Consider the following 14,409-nt stretch of genomic DNA (forward strand, 5'->3'; position numbering starts at 1 on the left):
TTGGTTTCCTGCTCAGCTTTAGCACTTTTGCTGTGAAGTGGTCCCAGTGTACGTGCTGGGGCTCACAGTGCTGCGCACGGAAACGGTGCTGGAGACCCCCGGGCTGTGGGAACTGCTCTGCACAAGCTTCCTCCAGCCACAGGCTGGGAAAAAGCAAAAGCAAAGGGAAAAAGATGAAGGGAGAAAAAAAAAAAAAAAAAAAAAAAAAAAAAAAAAAAAAAAAAAAAAAAAAAAAAAGCTCTTTTCTCCTCAAGAGAGACAGGAAATTGGATTTAAATTAATGCCTGGTTAAAACTTTCTCAGTGTTACTTAAATTAAGGAAACATATGCAACATATAGTGTGAGGTTTTAAGGGTAAAAAAAGGGGAAAATGTCAGATTGTTAAAGCCAATAGATTTCTACATGTGTTCATTTACAGAAGTCACTTTTTGGAAAGTTCTTTCCTCTTACCCTGTACCCAATAAGGCCTCAGGCTCACATTTGTGTCAGTAAGATGGATAAAGGTAAGGCAGAGGGGCTTTTTCTCATTACAGCCGTGTGTGGCAAGCTGGCTATAAAAATCAGGTGTGAATGTGGTTTGGGGCTTTGCTGTACAATCCACTGAGGAAGAAGAACTCAAACCTGGTTTTCACCTCTTGGCTGAAATGTTCTCCCTCTTTCCCTGAGATGACTAAGTGATGTGGGAAGGGGAGGAGGCAGATGTACACTGGCATTGCCACAGTGAAATTACAACAAGCAAAAGTCATCTTCCCTTAAACATTACAATTGTACAAACTAAAAATTTCACTTTAACTATTAGTAAGTATCCATAGAATGCTGAATTTGTAATACAAGTTTTGGTGAGGGGAAAAGGGCTACTTGAAGTGCACCTACAAGTTTGGTTGGTTCTCAAACAAAACCAAACTCAGAATACCCCATTTTTTCTAAATCATCTTGTAGGGTCCAGCTTTTATTATTAAGACAACAAGCAGAAAACAAACCCATCATCCAAGAATTTTAATGTATCCAGAGAAGCTGAATTAAATACAACGGAAGGAAACTATTAAAAGGGACTGGTTTCTGTTTCCAATTGCTCTAAGCATTATGAATTATTATTATTACCTCTTAGACTAAAAGAAGTATAATATTGGTCAGACAGTAAAAACAAATCTAGAAAGGGGACAGATTGTCATTTAAACTGAAAATTTAATTTTTCATGTAGGGCTTTGAGCACATAACTGGCACATTTAAATACAGCAAATTTTATTTCCTAAATGCTTTTAACTACTTGTGGTTTTTTTGAAAAAGCTTGGTCAGTATAATGAAATCAATCTTGCATTAAGCTCTTATTTCTCAAAGAATTGATGGTAAACAGAACATCAGCCTAAAATCTCTGACATAATTTCTTCTTTGTTACTGCTTTTATTAAGTAATTGGCTCTATTAAGAGAATTCTGCTGGAATCTAATCTAGAATTATTCTTCAAGACATTTCAGACCACAAAGTATTAAAGCAACGGAAGGACATCCTTTCAAATAAATTGTCACATGAGGAATAAGCTTTTCTGGAGATAAATGAACTAGAAGGGGATTTATCATTGTCTATTAATGACTAATAGGTAGGATGGAAGTGAAGCCACCTCAAGTACTTGGAGTAGATGGTTTTTAAAAAGGCAATTCTAACAAAAATTAAGTAACAGACCATTGTCATAAAAAGATCTGTGGAAGAAACTTTCCAACCAGGAGTAAACAACTCCTGGTTAAAAATTTGTATGACTTTCTGGAGACAGAACATTCAAATACAAAGTGAAACATAGATGATAATAGAACAACCTGGTAGATCCAGAACCAAGAAGCATTTCAAGCATGACTCCAGCCCCTATTGAAGAGGAAACTGCAGAGCAGGAGCAGCCACCACAAAATGAGGATTCCCTTGAGCTCATATAGAAAAAAAAAGACTAAAACCAGAATTTCCCATGAAACTTTCTACACTGCTTAACAGACTGGCCTCTGCATAACATCACTCGAAGATCTCTGCAAACCTATGGCTTTTCTAAAATTAACCATTTTAAAGTGGTTTTAACCAGCATATTGCTAATTTTAAAATTTTCTCCTATTGCTTTTTGCAATAATTCTAAATTAATAGAGGGTCTTCTAAAGTCAGTGAAAATACTTAAAAAAAACCAACCAAGAAACAGATGTTAACTATTACAACCCAGTAACTCCTTACTTTTTTATCCCCCTCCCAAAAACTTTCAGAGCTAAAAAACCCCCACAAACATCAAGAAACTCAGCTACAGAAAACATGGTTTCTAACTTGCAGTTACAAATTAAGAAAAAAGTAATTTTAACCACTTTTTCAGCCATATCCTCAGCTTCAATCTCCCTGAACTATGGACATCCTGCACAGCAGCAATTTCTCCATCCCTTGTTCTGCATAAGGGGGAGAGTTTCCCATATCCAAACTTGGTTTGGCTCTCAAAAGAGTCAGGACATGAAGAAAATAAAAACATGTGTCTATGTCTCTGTTGTATTGGTTAATTAAATAAGTGGCTTGAGAAAGCAAAACCATTAATTTGATTCTGTGCTGTAATATATTAAAGCCTTAAAACAAGATTTGAAGTTTAAGTGTACAGACCTTGGCAGACTTCTTCCCAGGGCAGAAAATTACTAGTAAAAGGCTTTTAAAAAAAGCTTTTAAAGATACATCCACAAAAGAAAAAAGTATCCATTATAGAAGACTACAAAGGTAAACTACAAAAGAACTGATATCCACGCTCCATTGAATCAGGATTCACTGACTCTCAAGCCGTGGCTGTAGGTGAGAACATGAAAGACATAAAAGTATTTCTGGAATAGACTTAGCAGCAGTCCCAGCTACTGCCTCTTCAATCTCAGCTTCTGGAGAGGCAGTAAATGGCAAACATAGACCATGAAAACCTTGAAACACTGACTCGTAATGTTTCTTTCCATACCAAACACATGTTATTTTTCAGTTTGGGCACGAAGAAGAACCATAAAAGAAGCAGTCATTCTCACAAAATCCAGTAATAGCTTCAGACATTAATGTACTTAAGAGGTACAGACAGCTTCATAATTTATTCTAAATTTTGCCATAATTAAGTCTAACAAGTTGACGTTTCTCTTGTATCAGAATCCAATCCAAACACAAAAAGGAAGCATGTCCTTCCATAACTCAACAATTTTTGGCTAAAGCAACAGCTTAAACCAAGGAGAGAAGTGTTTTGGCATCCTGACTGCTCTGATGAATCAACCAGACAGCACAGAACGCACACCCTGCAGTCAGTATTTGAACACAGTCTTACATAAGCACAGTCATGTCCTTTTCTTGTGCATTTTTAAAATCAATATAGTACTTTGAATGGAATATGACCTAGCTTAGTGTTGATAAGTTTTTTAAAGAAGCAACCTGAATAATTTTTTACTTCTATTTTTGTTATTCTACACTTATTGCTCAAGCACAAATGAAAGCATTGTTTGATTTTCAAGGTGCATTGAGCACAGGATTCAATTTTTTGTAAGACATGTAGCTTTGATCTGTACAGGAGGTAAAACTTAGGGCTTTGCAGCAAAAGTCTTTCCAGAAAGCAGCACTGCATGAAATAGAGGACAGCAACTACAGGGCTACACTAAGTGTATCTGTACTTAGGAAGTACAAAAGCTTGTAAAGTGTGTTAAGCTTAAAGAAAGTAAAAAAAAAAAAAAAAAAAGAGTCTATTCTTGTTGCTATTCTGTGACAATTGCTTTTTTGGTGTCAGACTTCTGGAAGTGAATTATCTCTCAGAATGCTGACAAAAATGGAAAATAAATTGCAATACTGGTGGAGATAAGAATGGGTAAGGATGTGTGTATCCTGTTTGTTGGTCCTCTTTTAACATGAAACATGCATGCTCACATCCTTTTTGGGACTTTTATTAGCTGTGTACTCAAAATGAAAGTAGCTGTGTTCCAGCCAGGGTAAATGCTCCAGAACAGCTGGATGGGATTACTTTATGCTTTGAAGATATCTGGAATTTATGACAGTTTTATGACACTGCACATATTTTAGAGGAGCCAGGAGGATTCTCTCCTCTGAAAAATGCAGCACTTGGTTCTGTACTTTGCAGCAGTGTCAGATCCTGAACAAAGCTAACACACAATGAAATTTCAACTATTTTGTGCCTGTTGATCTGAAAACTAAAGGTGATCTGCTCCTCTTTTATCTAAAGGCTTATCTTGAGAGCAGCTCTCCTCTCTCAGGGCTCAGAGATCTGTTCAGCCCAGAATACAAAGCAGCTCAGTAACTCTGTGTGTGCAATTGTGTCAAGACTGAACAGGCTCTGGGTGGAAGTTAATACAGAACCTGCCTCTGCTAGTGCTGCACTGACCTTCTGCAGATCACCATTCTCCAAACCTGAGCTCCAAGGAGAAATCCTGCCTGCAAACAACATTCAGGCAGCATATTAAAAGCTACAGCATAGTAAGAGATGAAATCATTCAGGTTTTTACACCAGTAATTTCTCTTATTTTCATTTGCTGTATCAACCTGAATTTTTTACTGAGGTCTTGAAAAAACATTTGGAACACGGTTAAATATTAACTACATTTAAAGGTGCCTATTCATTTATTCTCCTGCAAATTTGGTTGAATAAATAAGAAAAGTGTACAGTGAAGTAATTTACAGGGTTTTTAACAGGGTTTATTCCACTATAATGGACCGAAACGAAGAGCTTCGCAACACTATCATATTTGAATTATTTAGCATTCACAAAGTTTCAAGCTTCTAAAGCAGAAATAAGTACTTAAGGTTTTTAATAAAAAGCTTGAAAGCAATTTTCTAGAAGGGATAGGAAAGCAGGAGTTATTTCTCTTCCATTTTACTTGAGCAGACAAAAAACCCATACCACTGGTACCAGACAATTCTGCACTGCTGTAATCTCCACAAATATCTTGTGAATAAAGGAAACCTTCTCTCTTTGAAACAGGACAGACTTTGGTGTGGTTTTTTGGGGTTTTTTTTCTTCTTTAGTATTTGCTGTTGTTGACAAAGATAAATTAACTCCACACCTGGTGCTTAAGAGGCTGAACCACTGGCAGCTCACACCTATAACTTTGTACACCTTCAAAAATTTTTAGAAATTAAGATTTGTATCTGGTTACTTGTGTGATTACTGTTTGTTAGTATTTATTAGCTACTTTCCACTATTCAGTGCAAAATATAATGGGAGAAATGAAAGGCAAAACAATTCCAGGAGCAAACATGTCTCTGTTAGAAATAAGAGTTTTAACTCAATGTGCAGGGTTCCATCTTCCCTGTGAAGCACCAACAGCTGAACTAATTTTCTATAAATACCTTTCATGCATTTATGCATAAAGACCTACAGCTGTGAGACATCACCTCCAGGTGAGAGGGTGAAAAGAAGACAAAAAAAGTGATTATGGTTGGCAGTAAACTAAAAGAGGAAACACATCTCCAAAAAAACTAACTATTGGTAGTTTATCTAAGTATTGGTAGTTTAATATGAATAGGTAAAAATTAAGAAAATAATTATTCTGAAATAAAAGGCTTCTAATCTTTTCTTTTCTTTTGCTTGTTTCTAAATGATGGTTACAATCTTCCAGGTCATTTTAGAACTTGTTACAGACTGAATTTGTGAGTATCCTTCCTTCAGCCTGCCATATTTACAGCTAATATTGGATAGAAATTGGTGACTGGATAAAGGTGACCTGCTGCTCTTCCTAGAGGAAAAGGCTGGGATATTTAGGACTTGTGCTCTGTGAGGCTCCTGGAGCAGCTCAGAGACAGAGGAGGGCTGGGCAGCCAGCATGTACCTGGAGCTCACAAAGCTTGTGCTGGCTCTCATCCAGGTGCTAAAGCAAACAAAACAACAGTGGTACAGAGGAAAAGTAGAAGTTCTAATGATAGGAAATGCTGGGGAGAAAAGAGATCTGTGGCAGAGTGTGAGACACCAGGAAGAACTGGAGGTAAAGAGGATCCTGTCCACGCTTGGATGATAGGGAAGAAAGAAGAGCTGAGTATCTTCAGCAACACTGAATGAGGAAGGGACATGTTCATTACCCTGATGCTTGTTTACTGTTTGTCAGTTTTGAATGCACATAGTTTTTAAATAAAATTAAAATGAAGCAGAGATTCATGGAAAATAAAAAAAAAGAAAAAGATCCTTATCTGTTATTGATAACATTGAGATGCCAGAAATCTGGATAAGCACTGTTCACAATGAATGCAGTGCTGGGTATATTTAAAACATTAGAACACCACCAACACGGTGTTCAACCAGAACTGAATTCCAGGGCATGCTGAAAATAATCAAATTCTGTACAACAAAGAAATGAAAAATGAGTGTGCCTAAAGCAAAAGCCATTCTTCTCCCTGAACTACTTAATATAACCTCCTGATACTATCTTACACTTTCAATGAAGGCACTGCAGTGGCTCTGCAGATGCTCTGTGCTTTCTCAGTACCATGCTGCAGGTTCTGAAGCAAGTACAGAAAGTCTCAAAACCTGTCCTTTTACCAGTCTTTATAAAACTCAAGGAATTATAGGCAGCAATCTGTAGAATCAGAAGCATATTCTTGAATGTGCACACAACTACAGAGTGAAAAGTTTAGAATAATTTCTATCACTTTTCCTAACCAGATTAACGAAGCTGTCAAATTCATCTCTCATCTCAAGACAATATGGGAAAATATTTTTGCACTTAGTTTGAGGATTTATAAAGAAATATAACATCCTGCCTTTTTTGAAATGTGGGGAAGGAGAAAGGCTCTTTCCACAAAGCTGCTTATCCTCAGAAATAGCACAGTGGAGCACCAGACGTGCCACAGGAAGAGGGGGAGGGCTCATATCACAGCCTGTCCATTGTGCTGGAGGAGGACTTTTCCTATGGATGGGCGACCATCCTGTTATGAGCCTCTCAACTTCCTCCTGCATTGTGAGTCTCAAGTCATGGAAAGAGTAAAGTTCTTAAACTGAGGATTGTGTTGGGAACTCCAAACACTTTCAATACAAGTTAACCAAACAAATACATCACGGTCAGACTATTAACATCCTGGTTTAGTTTGCTGAAGCCACTATTCTTTTGAAAAAATAATGTAATCAAGAGAACTCTGGACAGTTATCTTGTTAGTTCTTTTGGCTTCTGATAACATTTGGACCAAGTGAAAAAAAAAAAAGTCTGCAACCACAGTGGAAAGCCAAGTTCAAAATGCAAGACAATGCCACCTTCACAAAACAAACTTATCCCTAAGAGGCTAAATGGGAGTGCATTCAAGGATCCAAAGAAAACCTCTATGATAATTACCTATAAAAAAATAAATCTCTGAAATCTGAGAAATGGTACTCTAACAGCATTTGGGAAACATTAATTTAAACGTGAAGCTGATAAAGTTTCAGCTCCAGTTTCAAAAGTGCAACATGTGAAAGGCTGATTTCGAGTGCCTCACTGGGAGGGAGGGCAGCTGCCCCCTTAAGAAAAAGCCGTGGAGCAGAGTGCCAGAGGAGCTGCTGGTGCTGGAGCAGCACTGGGAGCACATGTTCCAAGGGGAGGGTACAGGACATGCCAGGGCACTCAGTCCATGCAGTCAGGTGTGCAGCAGCCTGGCTCATGCCATGGGCAGGCTCCAGTGCCTGGCAGCCACTGACCACGGCCCCAGGCAGCTCTGCAGGTACCTGGTAGCCCTCTGTTTTCTTCTGGCACCACTTCAGCAGGGCATTCCTCTTGGAGCCTCCATATTCTCTTGCCAGGGCAGACAAGGGGTCTTTCCTCTCTTCCCTAGGAACAAGGCCAGAAGAGCTTATAAAGCAACAGAAACAGGTATTTATAAAGGCTTAAACAGAAGGACAAATTCTTGGCACGCTGAAAGAAGCAGGATACAGCACTTCTGACTGAAAAACAGAACACACAGGAATACCTGAAAAAGACTTCAGAGTTAGTTTGGAGTAATTCTTTCATTAACAAGTCATCCTTTTTTTTGAACCTTAAGCTTTTTTTTACTAAATTTTTCCACCTCAATGCTATTTTTTTCTAAGAGTTTGAAAAATTAAAACTCACAGCATAGTGAGTTCCAGCCTGAACCATTAAGCTAACTCAAGTGACTTTATTTCTTATTTAGAAAGAAAATAAACTGATGCTATCTCTTTTGCATCTTATGGCTGATTACAAATGTCACCTTGAAACAACAAGTTTGCATATGAGCAGCACGGCGTTATTAACAGAACATTTGCCTGAGACCTGGAGTTCTCAAAAAAGAAGGAGGAGATCTATGTAGGCTGAGCTGCCATTTGCTGTATTAGCACAATAAAAGCAGTCAATTAATTTCAATTCCAGTTTGTCAAGCTATCTTAAGTAATTTTTTCCTCAAGAAAAGATTGAGGAAGAAAAGAATAATCTAACTAAGTTGGCCATTTTTTCATGAGCCTTACATTACAAGCATCTCCTTACCAGGCTTCAGAAATGAATACTTAGATTAAGAAAATATAAATTATAGAGGCTAATACTTCTTTAGTGGCCTGGTTACATGATTCAGTATTTCTATAGATATTATAATAAACAGTCTTGGACAAGAAAAGCAAATACTACACCATTATAGATATTAGTTACTACACATGAAGTGTGCCAGCAGTTGTTCTTGTTTTTAATAATCTCCATTTGGAAAATTAAAATAAGACAGCTATCAGTGAACTGCAAAGACTTCCCCATCTGCCATTTGTAAAGAGTCTATCAGATGTAAGCAAAATTTTGACAACATTCACAGAGATGACACCTTAAGTTACTCTTTCTGAATATTTCCCAAAAGACATAGGGATTATATACATTCACTCTCAAATCTTCAACTCTTTGTTCTTTACAGCCCATATGGTGACTGGAAAGAGGGGTGGAATGTGGAAATACATCATATCATCAGTGGATTCTCTGCTGCAGATCTACAGGTAGCAATTCTCCAGTTCCTGCTAAGGGAAAAGAAAGCATCCATGGAATGTGGATTTCTTCCTCTGTGTGTGCTATGAACAGAACACCAGAGACTATTCCATGTACCAGCATCTCTGGGTCAATGCATGAAAGAGAACTGGCCCAACAGACAAGGAAATTATTTAAGGTACTGATCCTAAGTACACATATTGCAATTTGCTTGGCCAACATATGGATTGGCAAGATCTTGAAGTTACTTAGAAATAACAGTTGAAATATCCATGAAAATTTATGCCCAGCAGAACAGTAAACATGAAACAGTAACTGCTACGTTTGATGCTGAGCCTTCCAACCTCACTGCTCATCTTGATTTAACACAACAAGGAAGTCAATAATTGTGTATTTAAAATATGAAATAAATTATCTGAATGGGCCACTGTACCTAAACATCATAGGCACCACACAGCCAGAATGATGGTTCAAGTTTTTAAATCAGTACGAATAATTCAGTTTTTAAATCAGTACAAATATCAACAACTTACATTGTTGTATTTTTTCCTTTGGTGATTGAAACAAGTAACAATGGGATTGCATATTCAATCTATAATGAGGGTTATGCAACACTATGAGAACTGAAGAACAGAGATCTGGGGCAACAATAGAACTCAAATAAAAATATCCCTCTCTCTTTATGCTAAACATACTGTTTAGCCATGAGGGAGCTGTACAGCCTGTTCTCAAATTCCAGCAAGAGCACATGGTTTATATCAGGTTCTCACAGTTATGAAAACACTGTTGAAGAAAATAAATTAGCATTAAGTTGTATGGACACAATGAGAAATGGCTTGACATACAAATCTTACATGTTCACATATTAGGTCAACTGCATTCCAAATCAAAGAGCCAATGAAGTTTCAACTAGAACAGGAAACAGTAAACTGCAAGCATTTGTTCTAGTGAACGACACCAGTAACTGTTTATCTTCCAATAACTTTCAGAAAAAGGTAGGGGGAAAACAGAGCAATCTGGTCATGTAACGAAGTGAACTCCAGCAGCGACACTCAGGGTGGCTCCAAAGGCCACACTCATCACTCCACACCCACAGCCCATTCAGTCTTTTGTAGCACTGAACATTGCAGGCAATGCTTGGGCAGCACAGTAATGATTTCATAATTATAACTGTACAGTTTCACCCTGGATTTCATAATTATAACTGTACAGTTTCACACTATTTGCTCCAGTCTGCAGACTGACACCAATACAACTCAATGTTACCAGTTCAAAGTTCATACACAGGTGTTTCAGAGTTCTTTTAAAACTTTTTTCTGGATGTACTCAGTTTAAATGTAGGTGTTAACATACACATTAATTGCTGGTCGTAAAGTACCCACAGTTAAACTCAGTTTAATTTCTGCACAATAAAAGCAGAGCAGCATAGAGGCCTGTCTCAGCTGATTTCAGGAAAATCACTTTCAAAAGTACCCACAGCTGTGAATATCTTAGAATTTTATACATATTGCAAGTGTCTCTGAACATTAAAGGGTTTAAATACTTCTGCTGTACAAAAGCTTTGTCAGGAAACTCTTTGAGAAATGGTCTTGACAGAGTTATTTAACCTTTGTCTGCCAATTTCCCAATCTCTGAAGCAGAGCTGAGGACATACTTCACTTGGATAACTTGAGGATTAAATACTTTGAAGTCCTCTGACTGATAACACAACAGAGAGGAAAAGTTTTAAATTTACCACAGACTTATCTTTTGTCCCTACTAATCAAAGGAGGTTGTCTGGCCATTTGTTGCTCAGACTTGCACTATGACTCCATCTGTGGGACAAAAAACCCAGGCCCATTCACTCATGGTTATTAAAAAGACTTGCCAGTGTCTGGGATTAAGACCTGGGCATGCTGCCTTTTGTCTTCAACTGGGATTACAGAAGTTAAGGTTTATCATGGTCTCCCTGGGTCCAAGCCAGTCTGCATGATCTGCTCCATGTGCTGCAAGCTCCCTTCCTGAATTTGACTTTGTGGTATTTTGAATTGGTATTAATATTTACTGACGTGACTTAGCTTGCCTTTCTTTAACTCATAAGCTTTAAAAAGCTTATGAGAAAGCCTTAACTTTTAGTCTAACTTTTAAAACAAATACTGAGCTGCAGAAAAACCTTTCTGAAGCTCTTAGAGATTACTGAAGATCATTACTGTGTGGGGTCTGGAGTCTCAGCACCAGTATTATAGACTAGAGATATGCAGACAGACAGCTGTGGAATTAACCCAAATAAAGGATTTTTACCTTATTCTGCTTCTGGTTGTAGGGGTGACTGATGCTGTAGGAGAAGATGAGAGGGACAGCTGTGGTGAGGTGGTACCCATTGCCATGAGGGATGCTGGGGATGCTCCATCAGGTGCACTGATGTCCCGCTTGATTTCTTCACTACTCCTTCGAGACACTAAGGGGGGAATTGCCCATGCATTGATCGTTTGCAAACATAAAAACTTTCAAACTTGCTCTCAGACAAGCATCAGTTCAGAAACCAAGCACAGAAACCTGGATCTAATAGTAGGTGTCAACACTCTTCTTGAGTGTTGTGTTCTTCCACTTTGGAAATATAAAGGATTTAGACTGCACTAGAAATATTTATGATCGAGTCTGTACTTTGAAGCAATGAAAGTTTGCTGGATGTATCTTAATGGAATATCATTATTTCCAATTGAAGGATTTAATGAATGAGAAGGAATTTGAACATCAAAGCATTTATCTTCCTCTAGTCCATATAGTTACACTGCAAAGCTTCAAGTAGTTAAGGAAAAAGAAGACCAAATCAGTTTAGAGATGACAGCTGTTTTACTTCCATTTAATTTTAATGAAGAATTGGCATGTATGTGATGCTCTGGACATTAATTAAATATCATCAACAATAATATCAAACATTGACCTGAGCCCAGTCAGCCACATTCCACAGAGCTTGCTTCATTTTATCAAAGGAAATTATTTTTCTTTCAAATGAAAGCGCAAGCATTGTACTCTGTAAAACCAAATTTGGAATTGTTACATGTTCTCTACATGGAAGAGTTTCCAGTTAAAAGTATGAGGTTTGCCTTTAAATAGTCACCACAGTTTGCATTTGTGCAAATCAAAGATTTAACTCTACATAAATTAGGGACTCATTTTCTAATGACCTGGGGAAAAGTACCTTAATTTATAAATAACAGACACAAGAAGTTTGGACTCTTAAGACAAACAAAAACTATCTAAAACTTGTAAGCATTTACTCAAAATAGGTGTTTTTAAAAAATATTGATCTAAAATCAATTCTGCCTAGATTATACAAAGCATCATATCGCACATATCAAAGTATCACACTATTTGTGCTATAATTCATACAGATTTGGTTTCAGAAGCCCCTGCTGATACTGAGACATCAGTATATACAGCTTGACAGTAAACTAACACTCTGCATAAACTTGTATTCAGCAAGTCTGGTTTTTTATTAAATGCAAAGTTAACATCCAATGTCCAGGAATACTGAAGAATATTTGTGGGTTATGCCAGTCACAAAGTAGACCTGTAGGTACATGGCTGAAATAAGAGTTCCTGATTTTCCTGATCACCTAAAGCCCGTGGTGTTACCTGAAATAGATTTGGCACTTTCCATGGCAGGGACTCTGGGCAGAGAGGCCGGACGGCTGGTGGAGGATGTTCGCAACAAATGCTCTGGACAAGGAAAAAGGAGAGAGATCATCATTGCTGAAGATTCCAGTCAAAACTGAGACATTCAGTCAGAGTCATGAATATTTCCCACCAGTGCCTGAGTTCGGCTGTTTTAGGGAGGGCAATTGATTTTATCTGGAAGATAGAGAAGCCCTAAAATTGCCAATGAAGGAGCACACCATGACCACCTTAATCCCTCTGCCCTAAAGCCTCTTGTAATCCACGTGCCCTGGTCATAAAAAAAATCCTTAAACCAAAAGGCTGAGAAAGGACCCTCCATTCAGCACAAGGCCAAAAATACTCAATACGTCCTTCACAATGTTCAATGGTAAAGCAGATTGCTTTGTCCCTCAGGTGATTTTTTTTTTCCTTCTCTCTGGTTTGTTGGATTGACACTTTTTGGACTTTGGGTTTTTTGTTTGTTTTTTTTTCATTTTATTATTAAATAAAACTACACATTTTTTCTTTCTTCCTCCATGCAGTAGAGTCTAAAAGGTGCGTTTATATATTGTATTGCAAGATCAGTTCTGCCCAACACCAATGAGTAAAAAAAAACCAAACAACTACAACAAAATTAATTTTCTATAGCAATAAATCAATATTACAAAATATTCCTTCAAGTAAAAACTGGAAGCAAAAGGTTTACATACTCCTATCTAGAAACACTTAGAAGACAGTCATTTGAATATAAAACCTCATGGAAACAAGGATTAAGAAAAGTGAAACCCCACTTATTAGTTAAAAATGTGACATAAGAAACACATATTGCTGGAGAGATACATTAAAAGTATATCTGTATGGCTGTAAACAGGAATTCTGTCTGGCACCCTCACTACTGAAACAGTCCTGCTCCTGTGTTCACTGATTGGAAAAAAACCACAAAAGCCATGTGAAACATACCATTCATTTTGTGTTTAAGCTTATGTCTACCCCTGAACTCTGTAACAATTAAAGAATCCTCTATTATCTTCTTGGAAAGGCATTTCAATATTCCTAAAAATATCAAAGTTTCTAAAATTAAAACTGCAGCTGCATTGTACAAAGAGCCTCAATATGGATTCAACAAAAGCAAGAAGGAAATCTGGCACATACAGACTATTATGAAGTGCTACAGAAAAAAAAAATCCCAACCCTTTAGAAAACATCAGACCTCAGGAATACCAAACTGAGAGGAAATATTCAGCCTTGGAGTCATATGGGGATTATCTTGAGAAACATCTACACACAAAAAGCCCCTAAAGCAGGCATAAATCAGAGAGCTACACCCAACACATGATAGCCATTCATTCTCACAGGAAGAGCACATTGTGAACAGTGTTTGGAGAGACAAAACAAAGTTCACAGAACAGGGGAATATTGGGAAATAGATAAATCAACACTCGATTCCATTCAATTTTTCATCTGGCTCCTGAAGGTTCAATACTTAATAAGTTTATTTTATTATTCACATGCAATACAATGCCAACCATCATCCCTGTTTTGTTTTGGGGGGTTAAAAAACCCACAACCACATAACTTCTGCAACCCAGGGGTGGGGTTTTTAATATCTGGGACAGCTGCAAGATATGTCCCTGAAATTATCTTATCTTGATTTTACAAGTGATCTTAGTTTATGCACACACTAAAACTTGTCAGAATAATACCAAGTTATCAGCATCAATTGTGGTTCTGTTGGAAGTTCAAAAAAGCATCTTTATGTTATACCACCACATTTGATGAAACACAAGTAAAAAAACCTTAAACATGAGATAGTCTATGATTCTATTAAGATATAAATAACTATGTAACAGGAT

The 14,409-nt window shown here is 37.4% G+C and overlaps 1 protein-coding gene and 1 long non-coding RNA gene across 3 annotated transcripts in view; one reads left to right on the forward strand and one right to left on the reverse strand.

Annotated features, from left to right (window-relative positions):
- The window catches only part of SPECC1L (sperm antigen with calponin homology and coiled-coil domains 1 like), a 63,283-nt gene that overhangs the window by 10,901 nt on the left and 37,973 nt on the right, over nt 1-14,409 (reverse strand). For both annotated transcript variants that reach the window (XM_083874136.1, XM_083874137.1), the window contains 3 exons: nt 12,536-12,619; nt 11,198-11,354; nt 7,669-7,771 (listed from right to left, as the gene is read on the reverse strand). In XM_083874136.1, coding sequence (XP_083730262.1) covers nt 7,669-7,771; nt 11,198-11,354; nt 12,536-12,619 — 344 coding nt within the window. The remainder of the gene's footprint in view (nt 1-7,668; nt 7,772-11,197; nt 11,355-12,535; nt 12,620-14,409) is intronic.
- LOC310916535 lies at nt 7,707-11,325 on the forward strand. Its single transcript, XR_014591312.1, has 3 exons — nt 7,707-7,813; nt 8,850-8,928; nt 11,220-11,325. It is a non-coding gene; the product is annotated as an uncharacterized lncRNA (long non-coding RNA).

This window comes from Zosterops lateralis (genome assembly GCF_965231275.1).
Source record: "Zosterops lateralis genome assembly, chromosome: 17".
Taxonomy (NCBI): Eukaryota; Metazoa; Chordata; class Aves; order Passeriformes; family Zosteropidae; genus Zosterops; species Zosterops lateralis.